Below are 15,141 nucleotides of genomic sequence, written 5' to 3' on the forward strand. Positions count from 1 at the left end.
TTCTCTGGATCTCACCATCAGGTTTGATCTTTCTTTTGGCAGGTGCAGAAGAAAAAATCCTAACAGAATTTCGAGAAGCTTGCCATATCATACCTCATGACTTCCACTTGCAGGCAATGGTTCGTTCAGCTGGCAAATTGGTTCTTATTGACAAGTTACTTCCGAAACTTAAAGCTGGTGGCCATAAGGTTCTGATCTTCTCCCAGATGGTACGCTGCCTAGATATCCTAGAGGATTATCTAATCCAGAGGAGGTAAGAAAAGAGTCATTCTTCTCCTTGTGTTTACTATACACTCATAAAGCTGCAGAGAGTAGGAGGGGCCTGGGTTTAATTAAAGTTGACCAGGACTGGGATAAGAGACGTGTTTAAGACTCTCACTGTCCACTTTCTGATAAAGTTTTTGGTGAACTAGAGATATAGAGGTACTGATATTAATCCCAGCCTGCTTTTTTGTTCTCTTTTTCTGCTTAGCCGATTAAACTTTCCTTCCTGTGATTCCCATACAGGTACTTGTATGAGCGTATCGATGGGCGAGTTAGAGGCAACCTTCGGCAGGCTGCTATTGACCGCTTCAGCAAGCCTGACTCAGACCGCTTTGTCTTTTTGCTATGCACCCGGGCTGGTGGACTTGGAATTAATCTCACAGCTGCTGATACTTGCATCATCTTTGATTCAGATTGGAATCCACAAAATGACCTGCAGGTAAAGGAAATCATTGTCTTAGGGACTAATCACCTAACCTGGGAGGTTTTGCAACAGGATCAGGATCTCTTAGAAAGTCTTGTCTTTTAGAGAGTATAGAATTGTTAGGTTAGGTTACCATACTTGTTCTGTAAAGGGCCAGATAGTAAATATTTTAGGCATTGTAAATCAGACAGCCTCTGTTGTAACTACTCACCTCTGCTCTTGTACCACAAAAGCAGCTATAGACAATATGTAAATAAATTGGTAGAGCTGTGTTTCAGCAAAAACTTTATTTACAGAAACAGGTGACTAGGATTTGCTGACCCCTGGTCTAGATGATGGGGCAATAATTTCATCTTGAAGTTGACTTTTGATTTTGAGTTGATCTCATGGCTGCTTTATAGATGGAAATTGGTATTTTGACTCCTCCTCCCACCCCCTCTAATGTTATGTTTTTTGTTTTTTAAAATTAATTAGTTTGTTTTATTTATTTGGTTGCATCAGGTCTTAGTTGCGGCACACGGGATCTTAGTTGCAGCATGCGGGATCTTTGTTGAGGCGTGTGGGCTTCTCTCTAGTTGTGGCTCACGGGCTCCAGAGCGCATGGGCTTAGTTGCACTGTGGCATGTGGGATCTTAGTTCCCCAACCAGGGGTCGGACCCGCGTCCCCTGCATTGCAAGGGGGATTCTTAACCACTGGACCACCAGGAAAGTCCCTCTAATGTTATGTTATCTTTGCCCTTCCTTCCACCAGGCCCAAGCACGGTGTCATCGAATTGGGCAGAGCAAAGCGGTGAAGGTGTACCGTCTCATCACTCGTAATTCTTATGAGAGAGAGATGTTTGATAAGGCTAGCCTCAAGTTGGGATTGGATAAAGCTGTGCTTCAGTCCATGAGTGGTCGGGATGGCAACATCACTGGAGTGAGTCTTCTTAATATCTAGCTATACTTGTAACAGGTCATAGTGATGGAGGGAGACAAAAGCTATTTTTGCATAGGAACCTGACCTCTCGTTTGGGTTCTCAATTATTGTTTCTTAAAATATAATAAAATGTCATGATATGGTTAGATAATATTCTCATGTAGTTTTTTCACCTTTCTATTGGATTTTGTAGATCCAGCAGTTCTCCAAGAAGGAGATTGAAGATCTCTTACGGAAAGGAGCATATGCAGCCATAATGGAGGAAGATGATGAGGGCTCCAAGTTTTGTGAAGAGGACATTGACCAGATCTTGTTAAGACGAACCACTACCATCACCATTGAATCTGAAGGAAAGGGTTCTACGTTTGCCAAGGTATGTTCTGTCGGTGCCAGCGGCTGAAGAAGCAGAGAGAGACAGGACTCTCTAGAATTGAATGTATTTTTTAAATGTAGTTTTTAAATATACTGGTTTCCCATTGCTCAAAAAAGTGGTATAGTCAACTTTACTGTTTCTTTGTTCCTCACTAGGCAAGCTTTGTGGCTTCTGAAAATAGGACTGATATTTCTCTGGATGACCCCAACTTTTGGCAAAAGTGGGCCAAAAAGGCTGACCTGGACATGGATCTACTCAATAGCAAGGTGAGCTTCCTTCTCCTTTAGGGAGGAAGTATTGCAGAAAACACGTTACTTTCTGGAGTCTTTATAGCTGCTCTCATTCTTCAGTGCTGACCTTGGCTTATAATGGTATATACAAGGGCCATTATGAAAACTTTCTACACAGGAGGCCCCAGAAAACTACTTAGATAACTACCACTTAATTTCGCTTCCTGAGTACCCGTAGATTATTTTGCATGTCCAAAAAAGAATCTCTCTTTGAGTATCTACAAATGTTACATCCAAGGCTATTTCAATCTGATTGTCTTTAATTCCTTTCCCATGATCATGTCGTGAAGAGAGTTACTTCTCCTTTTGTTCTCTGCATAGAATAACTTGGTGATTGACACACCTAGAGTACGGAAACAGACCCGCCACTTCAGCACTCTGAAAGATGATGACCTAGTGGAATTCTCTGACTTGGAAAGTGAAGATGATGAGCGGCCACGCTCTCGCCGGCATGACCGTCATCATACCTATGGGCGCACTGACTGCTTTCGGGTGGAAAAGCACCTCCTGGTATATGGGTAAGAACCCACCTTGCCATCAGAGGTAGTGCTTCTCCATCCTGATAGACACCTAGTTTGCTTTTCAAATTGGAAGCTATGGTCAAAGAGGGGATAATGGGAAGAACTTTATTCTGTTACCATGTTTTTCCAAGATCTTTTTGTCTCCCACCTTTTGGGAAATGCGATTCTGAGGGACTGGGGAATATCATTGAATTAGAGTCCCCAGGAAAATATCAATATAATTTCTTTCTTTGGTTTTTTTTTTTTAGCTGGGGACGGTGGCGAGATATTCTGTCTCATGGACGCTTCAAGCGACGGATGACTGAAAGAGATGTGGAAACAATTTGCCGGGCCATCCTTGTGTACTGTCTTTTACACTATCGTGGGGACGAAAATATCAAAGGCTTCATCTGGGACTTGATTAGCCCTGCTGAAAATGGCAAGACAAAAGAATTGCAGAATCATTCAGGTGATTATCAAGTCTTTGCTTTTCAGCTTTTTATAGGTTACCTAATCCTCTTCAGGTCCAAGGGTTTTTCTCAATCCAAGTCTTCGATGTATCCCCTTTCCCAGGTCTGTCTATCCCTGTGCCCCGTGGACGCAAGGGGAAAAAAGTAAAGTCACAAAGCACTTTTGATATCCATAAGGCAGATTGGATCCGGAAATATAACCCTGATACTCTGTTCCAAGATGAGAGTTACAAGAAGCACTTGAAACATCAGTGTAACAAGTAAGGATGGAATTTAACATACTAAAGCATTTTCCACCTCAAGCTTTCTACACTACTATTGAGCCAGTTCTTTCTCTGTCCCTTCTAGGGTCTTGTTGCGGGTACGAATGCTATACTATCTGAGACAGGAGGTTATTGGAGACCAGGCAGAGAAGGTGTTAGGGGGTGCTATTGCCAGGTAAAGTTATGCTATGTTTTTCTTTATGCCGTGCCTTATTCCAGAAAAGATTGGTGTACTTATTTCATTCTAAACTATCTTTGGGATACCTGATAATTAAGATCTGTATATCAGGTCTTCAGTCCTGTACAGTCGGCCTTTTGTATCCGTGGGTTTTGCATCCTTTTGATCCACGGTTAGTTGGATCCATGGATATGAAGGGCCAACTGTATTCATTGTACGACACCATTTTATATAAGGGGCTTGAACATCCATGGATTTTGGTATCTGGGGGGACCCCTGGAACCAATCCTCTGTGGATACTGAGGGACAGCTGTTCTTGATACCAGTGGAAGGAAATAGGCAGATGTATGACCATTTAAATTAACAGATAAAAGAAGATACCTGTAATAATCTTCCCAAGGATTGTCTGCTTTAATTTCCTGCATTGCTGTGCTGACTCTGCCTCTTATACCTTTAGTGAGATTGACATATGGTTCCCAGTAGTGGATCAGCTGGAGGTTCCAACAACATGGTGGGACAGTGAGGCTGATAAGTCCCTGCTCATTGGAGTCTTTAAGCATGGTAGGTATCTGCTCTTAGTCTGTTCTTTTCCCATTGTAGATTTATGTCCACAGATGGGATATTTAGCAAAATGCTCATGACCAATAATTATGTTTGAATGGGAAACTAGTCCTTAAATATCCAGAGCCATTAGTTCCTATGAATAAATGTTTAAGAACCACCAGATGGATAGTTAAATCCCAAGGTAGGGAGTCTCCCATTTGTTCTCTAATCACTGTTACCAATCTGTATGTAGTGGTATCTAAGTTGAGCTTCCACAATCCGGGGAAATAATGCATGTCCACTCTTGTTAATAATAACCGTGTTTAATTTGTATGACTTCCCTGTGGCTTGCTGAAAGTGTTCTTCTTGTATAACATCTTATTTGTCTAAATATTCAGTGGTCACTCTCACGTAGATGTGAACAACCATGCTTGAGTGAAACAAAAATAGAGTATAAAAAGGGAGAAAACTCCCTTTTCAGTCTTGCCTAATAACAAATTCCAGGCATTAAAAGCAGTAAGTGCTAACTTCCAGCCTAGTGACTTAGTGAATTGGAATATCATTTCTTTTTTAATATACTTTCACATTTACTTCTATAAAGTAAGTGGCACTTAATTCACGTTTTTGACATGTGTAATTGGATAGGAAAAACTGTGAGCATTTGTAGTCTTAGATTTACTCGTAAGACACAGAGGCTTTAGAAGAGTCCAAACATCCTGAAGTGTGTTCATCATTCATCAAACATTCAGAGTGCCTGTTTGTTTGCAGGTGCAGATCTCTTATCCTTTATTTGAAAATGTGTGACCTAGTTCTAAATCATTTAAACTTTTAAAATTTCCTCACTTATTGATACTAAGAATGATGATAAAATATTACCCATTAAATGGTTAAGTAAATCTATCACCATTCTCTGTAAACACCGATTAAATTCCTGTTTTCAGTAACTAGTGATAAAACTCTTTGTGACTCTAAATTGCTGTAGAAATGTTAAATATCGTACTATAACCCAACAGCTATCCAAGTTAAAATTTTCGCTATATTTTGCATTATGATACCAAAGTAGCCCACATTGTTATTCCAGCAGCATATGAAGCTCACTTACATAAAGGCAAAATGAATCTCTGATTTTCTTCAAATTATGGCTCTTTTTCTTCTAGGCTATGAAAAATATAATACTATGAGGGCAGACCCAGCCTTGTGCTTCCTGGAAAAGGCTGGCCGACCAGATGACAAAGCCATTGCAGCCGAACATCGAGTGTTGGATAATTTTTCTGACATAGTGGAAGGGTAAGCATTAGTGTTTAGTTCTCTTAAAGCTCGGTGTCCACCCTATGAAGGGTATCTGTTGCTTGTACTAAGAGATAACATAACTCTAGCCTTGACTGAACCCATTCGGATTCTTAATGGTGGTTATACTCATGAACGATAAATTCTTAACAAACAGTGAGACCAGCAGAAAGGTCTCCATAAACTGGCCTAAAACCATACATTGCAGTATGATGCAACTAAGGGTGAAAATTAATGTTATTCTCAAATGGCTTATTTGACGTTCTGTTCAGTTTTCTTTGCAATGCTTTTCTGTACAGCCGTAGTAGCTGAGAGGGTAACTGTTTCTCTTGAAAGATAGTAGTCATGTAGCAATCCCATGCCACTTATATGACAGAGCCTCAGGAAATTTTAGGCCTGGTTTATCTCCCAGTGGCGGCTGACACATAAAGGTGTTTACTCTGCCTGGATACATGCCTCGATGATGAGTTGCCATGCTAATACTGAGCCACCAGGTAGGGCATTGTTGCCCTGCTTTGGGTGCCAATGAGTTTAACAAAACTTCTCACGTGGAGACCTGAGGGGCATGTGAAATAGTTGGCTTAGTTCATGAATACCCTCCCAGTCCTTTGTGATTGAGAGATTTCTCTTTGATGATCACAACCTCAGTTTGCCTAGTATAGGACCCTCAAAGGAAATTGGATTGTTTATTTATTGCAAATCATTTATTATATCATCCTTCTGCTCAACAGAGCAAAGTATCAATAGTAAAAATAAACAAGCAAGCATAGACCATTCAAATGAAGTAATAAAAGTAAATACTAGTTGGGAAGGAGGGGGAAAATGGGTTAAACAATAAAAAGAGCTAGTAAGAGAAAGGAAATGTGCTGGTCAAAGTGCTTCTTTTAAAGTCAAACAATTTAGAACTGAACTTTGTCATTTTCTCATGCCTCTGGATGATTTTAGGGTTGACTTTGATAAAGATTGTGAAGATCCTGAATATAAACCACTCCAGGGTCCCCCAAAGGACCAAGATGATGAGGTGAGGAATTCTCATTTGAGTCCAGCTTTTCTCTATTACTAAATAGTATTCTCCTATTCCCTGAATCATAAAGTATATTGATTAATTTATAATACAAAATGGAAAGTACCATTTGAGAATATAAAGTATTAATGGAAAGGATTTTAACACCAGCTGGGGGAGATCAGGTATGGCTTTGTGGAGGAGGTGGAACCCAAGCTGGACGATGACGTATATTATTTGACTACTTAATTCCTGAGTCCCACTGTCTTCAAGCCTTTGATAAGAACTGACTTTCCAGGTTTTATTTTCATATTCTTTTAGTTGGTTGCTTCCAATTTTCTGTGAGGGTTCCTTTCATTAGAAAATTTTCTGGTTACCTTGGTGCCATAGAAGGACACACACGAGAAAGTGATTTCAGAGTGCCAGTTTTACCCCCTTTTCCTCCCCTCTCCATCCTGCGGGGTGGATCTCCTTCTCTAGGGTGATCCCTTGATGATGATGGATGAGGAGATCTCAGTTATAGATGGAGATGAAGGTAAACTTCTAAGTCAACTAATACAATTTTGTGTGGGGTGGTGGGGTTGGGGGACTGACTGAATTCTGTCCTTTCCTGGGATACCAGAGAGCTTTGCCTTTGGGTGGGTTGAAATACCAGTTATCTCTACTACCTTTCCTGTACTTCCTGTTTATTCTACTTTGCTGCCCACAGCCCAGGTGACCCAACAGCCAGGCCATCTATTCTGGCCTCCAGGCTCTGCTTTGACAGCTAGGCTTCGGCGCCTAGTAACGGCCTATCAGCGCAGCTACAAGAGAGAACAGATGAAGATAGAGGCTGCAGAACGTGGGGATCGGAGAAGGCGGCGTTGTGAGGCAGCCTTCAAGCTAAAAGAAATTGCACGGCGGGAGAAACAGCAACGGTAAAATATGGCTGGGAATTTGAACTGAGCTGTAAGCTTGTCTTCAGCTATGGGCCCTATATTGAAAAGCATCTTAGGAAGGATTATTTGGAATTCCCTAAGAGGGACCATCTTTTTTGTCTTTGTTACACCTCTACGACATAAAACCACACTTAATCATAACTCCCAGGAAGATCTCATATGTAGGCATCCTCACTGAGTTGTTTGTTTGCATCTTTTTCCCCCGTAGCTTGCTAATTCTTAAATTCTTACATGTTATAGAGTACCTCTTCCTACCTCTTCCGCTGTCTTCTGGGGCTTTTTTTTTTTTTTTTTTGCCCCAACTTTCATTTTTTGTGTGTTCAGATATTCTAAGCCATACTAAGAAGTAACCATTCCCTGTGTTCTGATCACTGTTGCCTGATTCCTCTTCCCTTTGTAGATGGACAAGGCGTGAACAAACTGATTTCTATCGAGTAGTTTCTACCTTTGGTGTGGAGTATGACCCCGATACCATGCAGTTCCATTGGGATAGATTCCGCACTTTTGCCCGACTGGACAAAAAAACAGATGAAAGCCTTACCAAGTATTTCCATGGCTTTGTGGCCATGTGCCGCCAAGTGTGCCGCCTTCCCCCAGCAGCTGGAGACGGTAAGCAAGACTGAAGCGTCTTGGGTGAGTGGGGATGGATTGTGACAGAACCAACTCTTGGTTCATTTCTTCTTCCACCCTTATCTCTTGCAGAACCCCCAGACCCTAATCTGTTCATTGAGCCCATCACTGAGGAAAGGGCCTCACGGACTCTCTACCGTATTGAATTGCTTCGGCGCTTACGGGAACAAGTTTTATGCCACCCTCTTTTGGAAGATCGGCTGGCATTATGTCAGCCTCCAGGTCCTGAATTGCCCAAATGGTGGGAGCCCGTTCGGCATGATGGGGAGCTTCTGCGAGGGGCAGCCCGCCATGGGGTGAGCCAAACAGACTGCAACATCATGCAGGACCCAGACTTCTCTTTTCTGGCTGCCCGTATGAATTATATGCAGAACCATCAGGCAGGAGCACCAGCTCCATCCCTATCACGCTGCTCTACTCCACTGCTACACCAGCAGTATACCTCGCGCACTGCCTCACCACTGCCCCTGCGCCCAGATGCTCCTGTTGAAAAGCCACCTGAGGAGACAGCTGCCCAGGTCCCCAGTCTGGAGAGTCTGACTTTAAAGCTAGAGCATGAGGTGGTGGCCAGGAGCCGACCAACCCCACAAGACTATGAGATGCGAGTAGCCCCCTCTGATACTACCCCTCTGGTTTCCCGGAGTGTTCCACCAGTCAAACTGGAGGATGAGGATGATTCAGACTCTGAGCTGGACTTGAGCAAGCTGTCACCATCATCCTCTTCTTCCTCATCCTCATCCAGCTCCAGCTCCAGCACTGATGAGAGTGAGGACGAGAAGGAAGAGAAGCTAAGTGAGTGCATGTGACAGGCTGTTGGCCCTCTTCCCTGTTCCCCCCCCTGCTCTTTCCCTTCTTTTCTAAATGCATCCTCTGAGATTCAGATTTTGATTTGATAGAATATCGAAGGAGATCTGTTATTCTTAGGGCCTTCATTTAAAGCCCATGTAATACATTCCTATATAACTTTATTCTTCCACCTTTGCTCACACATTCTGTATGCTCTCTAGCTGCTGACCGGTCCCGCTCAAAGCTCTATGATGAAGAAAGTCTCCTGTCCCTCCCTATGTCCCAAGATGGATTCGCAAATGAAGATGGAGAACAAATGACCCCTGAGCTGCTGCTGCTACAAGAAAGACAAAGAGCTTCTGAGTGGCCCAAGGTAACAGCCTCATTCCTGGACATGTCGAGTCTAAAAATACAGTGTGACATATACAGAGAACAAGGAATAATAGATGGTTCTGGGTTTCTTTGATTGTGTTAGTGCTATGTGTTTTTTTCGTGAAATTCTTCCCAGTTGACTTTGAGATCTGATACTCTTACCTCCCTCCAGTCTGACTTATGATTTTTAATTATCCTGATAATGATGGAACTATTTTTTGTCACAGGATCACATAGCTAGTACTCAGGCCCTAATTGATTTCTTTTTCCCCACTCAGGATCGTGTCCTGATAAACCGTATTGACCTCGTCTGCCAGGCCGTACTCTCAGGGAAGTGGCCTTCTAGCCGCCGGAGCCAAGAAATGGTAACAGGAGGAATTTTGGGGCCAGGCAACCACTTGCTAGACAGTCCCTCATTGACTCCAGGAGAATATGGTGACTCTCCGGTCCCCACACCACGAAGTAGCAGCGCAGCTTCCATGGCAGAGGAGGAAGTGTCCGCAGTCACCACAGCGGCAGCTCAGTTCACCAAACTTCGCCGAGGCATGGATGAGAAGGAGTTTACAGTTCAGATCAAAGATGTAAGCTGAGCATCTAGGCATTGGGAAGTGAGGAAGGAGTCTGTAATTCTTGCTGACTAGCTGTCCGAACGTAATACTAAGCTCGTTTGGTCCACTGACTTTAAAAATGAGAGGAGAAGAAAAAAGTTAGCGCTCACAAAGATCCATTTAGGAAAAGTCACTGCACTAAAGGAAGGGATCTTATCTTGACTTGTATCTCCTGAGGACTAGATTAAAAGAAACCGTATCTTTAAAAGAAATTTAATTGACACAAGGGTTCTTTTGAGTGGCTCATTTCTGGAGCCTAGAAACCTAGTTTTTAAAAATTGAAATCAAACTGTGGAAAAGCTATTAAAGTGATGCCCAAGTATTATGGGCCTTATTAAGTTAAAAATAAAAAGGAATCATTCCTACTGAAATTAAATCAGTATTGTTTTATGGATGGAAAATTTTATTTTTCCTGATGCTCTTCCCTAATGAACCCTAGCAGCTGGTCATTAAGCACTCAATAAGAAAATTTTTTGAAATTAGTATGTGACAGAAATATCAGGATTTTGCCCCTGTGATGAGTTGCCATGCTAATACTGAGACACCAGGTAGGGGATCTTTTCCCTGCATTGGGTGTTGTTGAGATAAATTCTACTTCTCTTAAATCTACCTGAGGGGCACTAGGTCAAGAAATGAAATCTAAGGAAAAAATATATGTCTTCTTGTATTTCTAATTCCTACCCATTAGTCAATGGCCTTTCTTCTCACCAGCATTGAACCAGAGGATGACCCTTACCCTAAGTCCCCCTAAACTTGATTTTTATTTTAAAAACACGCCATATGATGTCTTGGGTGGGTGGGTTGTCTTCCTAGGAGGAAGGATTGAAGTTAACATTCCAGAAGCACAAGTTGATGGCTAATGGAGTAATGGGAGATGGACATCCTCTTTTTCATAAGAAGAAAGGGAACAGAAAGAAGCTAGTTGAGGTAAGTGATAGAGAAAGTCTTTAATATGATGATTAGATAAAATATTTTTGTTCCCAGTAATTGATGAAGGCAGTTGGGATTGAGGGAGTAGAAGATACTATTTTATGCCTACCATTGGCTCTGCTCCCCCTCCCTCCCTACCCAAAAGAAGAGTATGTGCTCATGGGGGTGGATTCTGGGTTTGCAGCTGGAGGTGGAGTGCATGGAAGAGCCTAATCACCTTGATGTGGACCTGGAGACCCGGATCCCTGTCATCAATAAGGTGGATGGGACTTTGCTGGTGGGTGAGGATGCCCCTCGCCGGGCTGAACTGGAGATGTGGTTACAGGGTCATCCAGAGTTCGCTGTCGATCCCCGATTTCTAGCGGTGAGTGGCAGTTCCATGCAGCAAGATTTAAAGTCATTCCCTTGGTATTTAAGCTGTGTGAGAGGGAGGAAGCATGCCATATATTATGTCATTGTTTCTCCATCGGCAAAATAAGAGTAATTATACTTAGTCTTCCTACTTCACAGAGTTGTGAGGATCAAAATAATGTTACAGTACTTGTTAAACTAAATGCTAGGTAAATATTTACCATTGAACTATTACATAATGACCTAATTTTTTTGGAGAAGTCTGCTTCATGGCAGTTTTCCAGTAGGACTAATCCTTAATTTATCCACACAATAAGCATTTATGGTCAAAGTAGACACTAGTACCTTAATGATTACTCCAGAGAAGATTTTTTTATTCCTTTAGGATAACTGCAGCTTTTCTATTGCAGTATATGGAGGATCGCAGAAAACAGAAGTGGCAGAGATGTAAAAAAAATAATAAGGCAGAATTGAACTGTTTGGGAATGGAACCAGTACAGACAGCTAACTCTAGGAATGGAAAAAGGGTGAGTGAGACTTGAGGTATTACCACTCTGTTCCCACACTAGATATGACTAGAGAAATTATTTAATGTTACTTATCTTTTTTCCAGCGTATGTTTGAGAAAATTTATCTTCGGTTCACAAAGAAAGAAACCATAGTATTTTTATTGGTATTTTTACAGTCCTGTGGCATCGTCATCTCTAGAAGAGCATAAAATTCTAAAAGCTAACTTTAGCACTTTAAGCATATTAAAATGTAAGAATTAGTAAGATGTGTTAGAAAATTCAAGGCCTTATCCTGCGGTTCTACTGACTAGGGGATTTTAGGCAGATCCTTTAACTTTTTCAATTTGCATATCCTGAAAAGTTGAGGGTTTTGGAGTAGATAATCTCTTAAAAGTTTTATGATTCTATGTATTTTAGAAGTGATTTGGGGAATTCCCTGGCAGTGCAGTGGTTAGGACTCTGCGCTTTCACTGCTGAGGGCCCGGGTTCAATCCCTGGTTGGGGAACCTGCAAGCCATGCAATGCAGCCAGAAAAAAAAAGAAGTGATTTGGGACCTACTAAAGAAAACAGTCATGGGGTTTCCCAACGTACAAGAGGTTGAGAACCACTAATAATATGCCAGTAATGGAAAAAGACAGGAAATCATGTTTTCTAGTTTATAATAACAATTTTGGTCATGAGTTAATTCCATTATTTTCAGATGTACTTATACTTTTATCATGGTTATAGATTTGGTGGATTAAGAACCCATAATCCTTTCCATCAAAATATAACTGCAAAAGTTTCTCTTGGCTCTGTTTGCCTTACTTTGGACAATAGTCATATTGTTTAAACATAAACATATATAAATCATGGTTTGGTTTGGTAAGCATTTAAAATGGACTAGCACTTTGTCTACTCACTTTATCTAATCATTCCCATTTGATCTTTTGTATACATCTTTATTTGTATGTGATATATACATAAAACCACATGGTTTATCTTTTAACAAAATTAATTTCCAAATGAAAAATATCTGTCTTTTGCATTTAACAAATTCTGAGAAGAACATTATTTTGCACATAATATATATTTATTTGTGAGGTGAATTTATAAGGCTTATTTATTATTTTTATATTGGTGAAAGTGGTTTCATATAAATATTGTTACCATGGAAGAGTGTTTTAATTTTCCCTCTTAGCCTCCATGGAACCAAGGGTGTAATACGCAGAATGGTTGATATGGGAGGCTGATGGCGAGGAGGCTGATACCTTCTCTGTCTTGAATTTAACATTATAGAGCAGCCTGTAAGGAAGGCTTTTCCTCCAGGATTACCTATTTTTACCTCAAGTACTTTTGCACTTCTTTTTTTTTTTTTTTTTTAAACATCTTTATTGGAGTATAATTGCTTTACAATGGTGTGTTACTTTCTGTTTTATAACAAAGTGAATCAGTTACACATATACATATGTTCCCATATCTCTTCCCTCTTGGCATCTCCCTCCCTGCACTTCTTTATAGTCAGTTGATAACTCTAAGAAAAAAGATCATAGGAAATCACAGAAAATTATAATGTGATTAGTACAGAATTCCTACTGCAGAATTGATGGCGTATCTAGCACTATATCATTACTGGACCCTACAGTGATTTGGTGCTGTTATAGTGACATTTTAAAGCCTAAACAAATAGAGTTTTGAGATGTTTGTTTTCTCCAGGTCAGAAAGGTCAGGCTTAGATTGGGCAAGTCCAGAGACACAGGTACTAATTGTCTGAGTTTATTGCCAGTTTACCCAGTACTGTACTTAGGTCTAGCAAAGTAATAAGTTCCAGCTTCAGAGAACTTAAACAAAATTTATAGTGAGACCATCTAGATGAAGCAATTTAAAATTCAGCAGATATGTAAGTTTTTTTATCAATGTGGAAAAAAACGTACTTTAGTAAATTTGGTAAGGAGCTATCCCATAATCTTTTTTGGTGTTCCAGACATCCAGAATCTTAATCTGGTCTATCTTGAGTTTACCCCACTCTGACGCAATAATGAAGGATAGTATTGTAAATGTCAATATTGTCATGCTGTACTTCACATGGTAAGATCGTGTGAACAGCCTGCCATCAGTAAAGCATACTGTGCAAGTACTGATTCATTCACTGTCGTACTCAGGCCGCTTATTTACAAAGGTGAGTAATTTTGAAATGGTTGGCTGGAGTAAAGGTACAGTGTAGTCATGGAAGAAAATCAAAGCTCTGGTTCACATGAGTGTCAGTGTCAAATCCTTGCTCTTGGCTTCAGCATTATAATGCTTCAACCAGCTACATCCTGCTTTTCCTCTTCCCCATTACCATCAAGCCTCATCTGACTAGTTTTGCCCCTGCTAAAGATAGATTCAGTGAAAAAGCATTTGTATGCTAGGACTCCATTGACTTTTGGGTTTTTTTTCTTCCTTTCTTTTTACTATGTTCTGTTCCTTCCTCCCAGGGTCATCATGCTGAAACAGTGTTCAACCGGGTTTTGCCAGGGCCTATTGCACCGGACAGCAGCAAGAAGCGGGCCCGCAGGATGCGACCAGACCTTTCTAAGATGATGGCCCTGATGCAGGGTGGAGGCACTGGGTCCCTGTCTCTGCATAATACCTTCCAACACAGCAGTAGTGGCCTGCAGCCTGTGTCATCTCTGGGTCACAGCAGTGCCACTTCTGCGTCTTTGCCTTTTATGCCGTTTGTGATGGGTGGTGCAGCATCATCCCCTCATGTAGACTCCAGCACCATGCTTCATCACCACCACCACCACCCCCACCCCCACCATCACCACCATCACCATCCAGGCCTGAGAGCCACTGGCTACCCTTCTTCACCAGCCACTACCACCTCTGGTACTGCCTTGAGGTTGCCACCACTGCAACCTGAGGAGGATGAGGACGATGAGGATGAAGATGATGATGATGATTTATCTCAGGGCTATGATAGCTCAGAAAGGGACTTCTCACTCATTGATGATCCTATGATGCCAGCCAACTCAGACTCCAGCGAAGATGGTGATGACTGAAGCCCCATCATGCTCCCCATCGCTTGGGTGGCTGCTGTATTTTCATTTACTCTGGCCCTTGGACTGTGGAAAAGTGGGAGGGGCAGGGGAGATGTGGGGAAACCCAGGACTCCAGGAGGTGAAAAGGAAAAAGAAAACTTGTACCTGATTGCTTCCAAATTTGAGAGGATTGGCTGGGCAGGGGAACTCCTAAAACAATACATGACTACTTCCTCGCTTCTGGGGAAGGAAAGGAGACTAGAGCAGCTGATGTGCTCACCCCTCCCTAGACACCTCCATTAACCACAGACTATGTAGCGCTGGCACTAGCCTCCGGCAGAGCCTGTTCCTGACCGAACTGTGGATACAGCTGGAGGGTCAGGAACTGTTACCTTCCTTCCCCTTGGCATTAATAAATTTAAGTTAATCCTTTCCCACTCTTCCCTTGTTCTACATTTGCTCAAACCCAATATATTAAGAGTTGATGTTCACGATGGGTA

At 41.7% G+C, this 15,141-nt stretch overlaps 1 protein-coding gene across 8 annotated transcripts in view; it reads left to right on the forward strand.

The window, feature by feature from the left end:
* CHD8 (chromodomain helicase DNA binding protein 8) overlaps positions 1–15,073 on the forward strand; it is a 57,328-nt gene extending 42,255 nt beyond the window's left edge. For 6 of the 8 annotated variants that reach the window (XM_082452335.1, XM_082452339.1, XM_082452334.1 and 3 more), the window contains 22 exons: positions 43–253; positions 508–703; positions 1,440–1,607; positions 1,801–1,980; positions 2,136–2,246; positions 2,592–2,788; positions 3,040–3,239; positions 3,320–3,500; positions 3,589–3,678; positions 4,139–4,242; positions 5,382–5,511; positions 6,457–6,532; positions 6,995–7,049; positions 7,224–7,431; positions 7,853–8,061; positions 8,155–8,874; positions 9,090–9,241; positions 9,519–9,821; positions 10,662–10,775; positions 10,963–11,142; positions 11,540–11,656; positions 14,096–15,073. In XM_082452335.1, coding sequence (XP_082308461.1) covers positions 43–253; positions 508–703; positions 1,440–1,607; positions 1,801–1,980; positions 2,136–2,246; positions 2,592–2,788; positions 3,040–3,239; positions 3,320–3,500; positions 3,589–3,678; positions 4,139–4,242; positions 5,382–5,511; positions 6,457–6,532; positions 6,995–7,049; positions 7,224–7,431; positions 7,853–8,061; positions 8,155–8,874; positions 9,090–9,241; positions 9,519–9,821; positions 10,662–10,775; positions 10,963–11,142; positions 11,540–11,656; positions 14,096–14,662 — 4,469 coding nt within the window. In that variant the 3' untranslated portion in view covers positions 14,663–15,073. The remainder of the gene's footprint in view (positions 1–42; positions 254–507; positions 704–1,439; positions 1,608–1,800; positions 1,981–2,135; positions 2,247–2,591; positions 2,789–3,039; positions 3,240–3,319; positions 3,501–3,588; positions 3,679–4,138; positions 4,243–5,381; positions 5,512–6,456; positions 6,533–6,994; positions 7,050–7,223; positions 7,432–7,852; positions 8,062–8,154; positions 8,875–9,089; positions 9,242–9,518; positions 9,822–10,661; positions 10,776–10,962; positions 11,143–11,539; positions 11,657–14,095) is intronic. The other 2 variants (XM_082452336.1, XM_082452337.1) reach the window with 2 other exon arrangements.
* Positions 15,074–15,141: the final 68 nt, after the last annotated feature.

Source organism: Balaenoptera physalus (genome assembly GCF_965194825.1).
Source record: "Balaenoptera physalus genome assembly, chromosome: 2".
In the NCBI taxonomy this organism is placed as follows: Eukaryota; Metazoa; Chordata; class Mammalia; order Artiodactyla; family Balaenopteridae; genus Balaenoptera; species Balaenoptera physalus.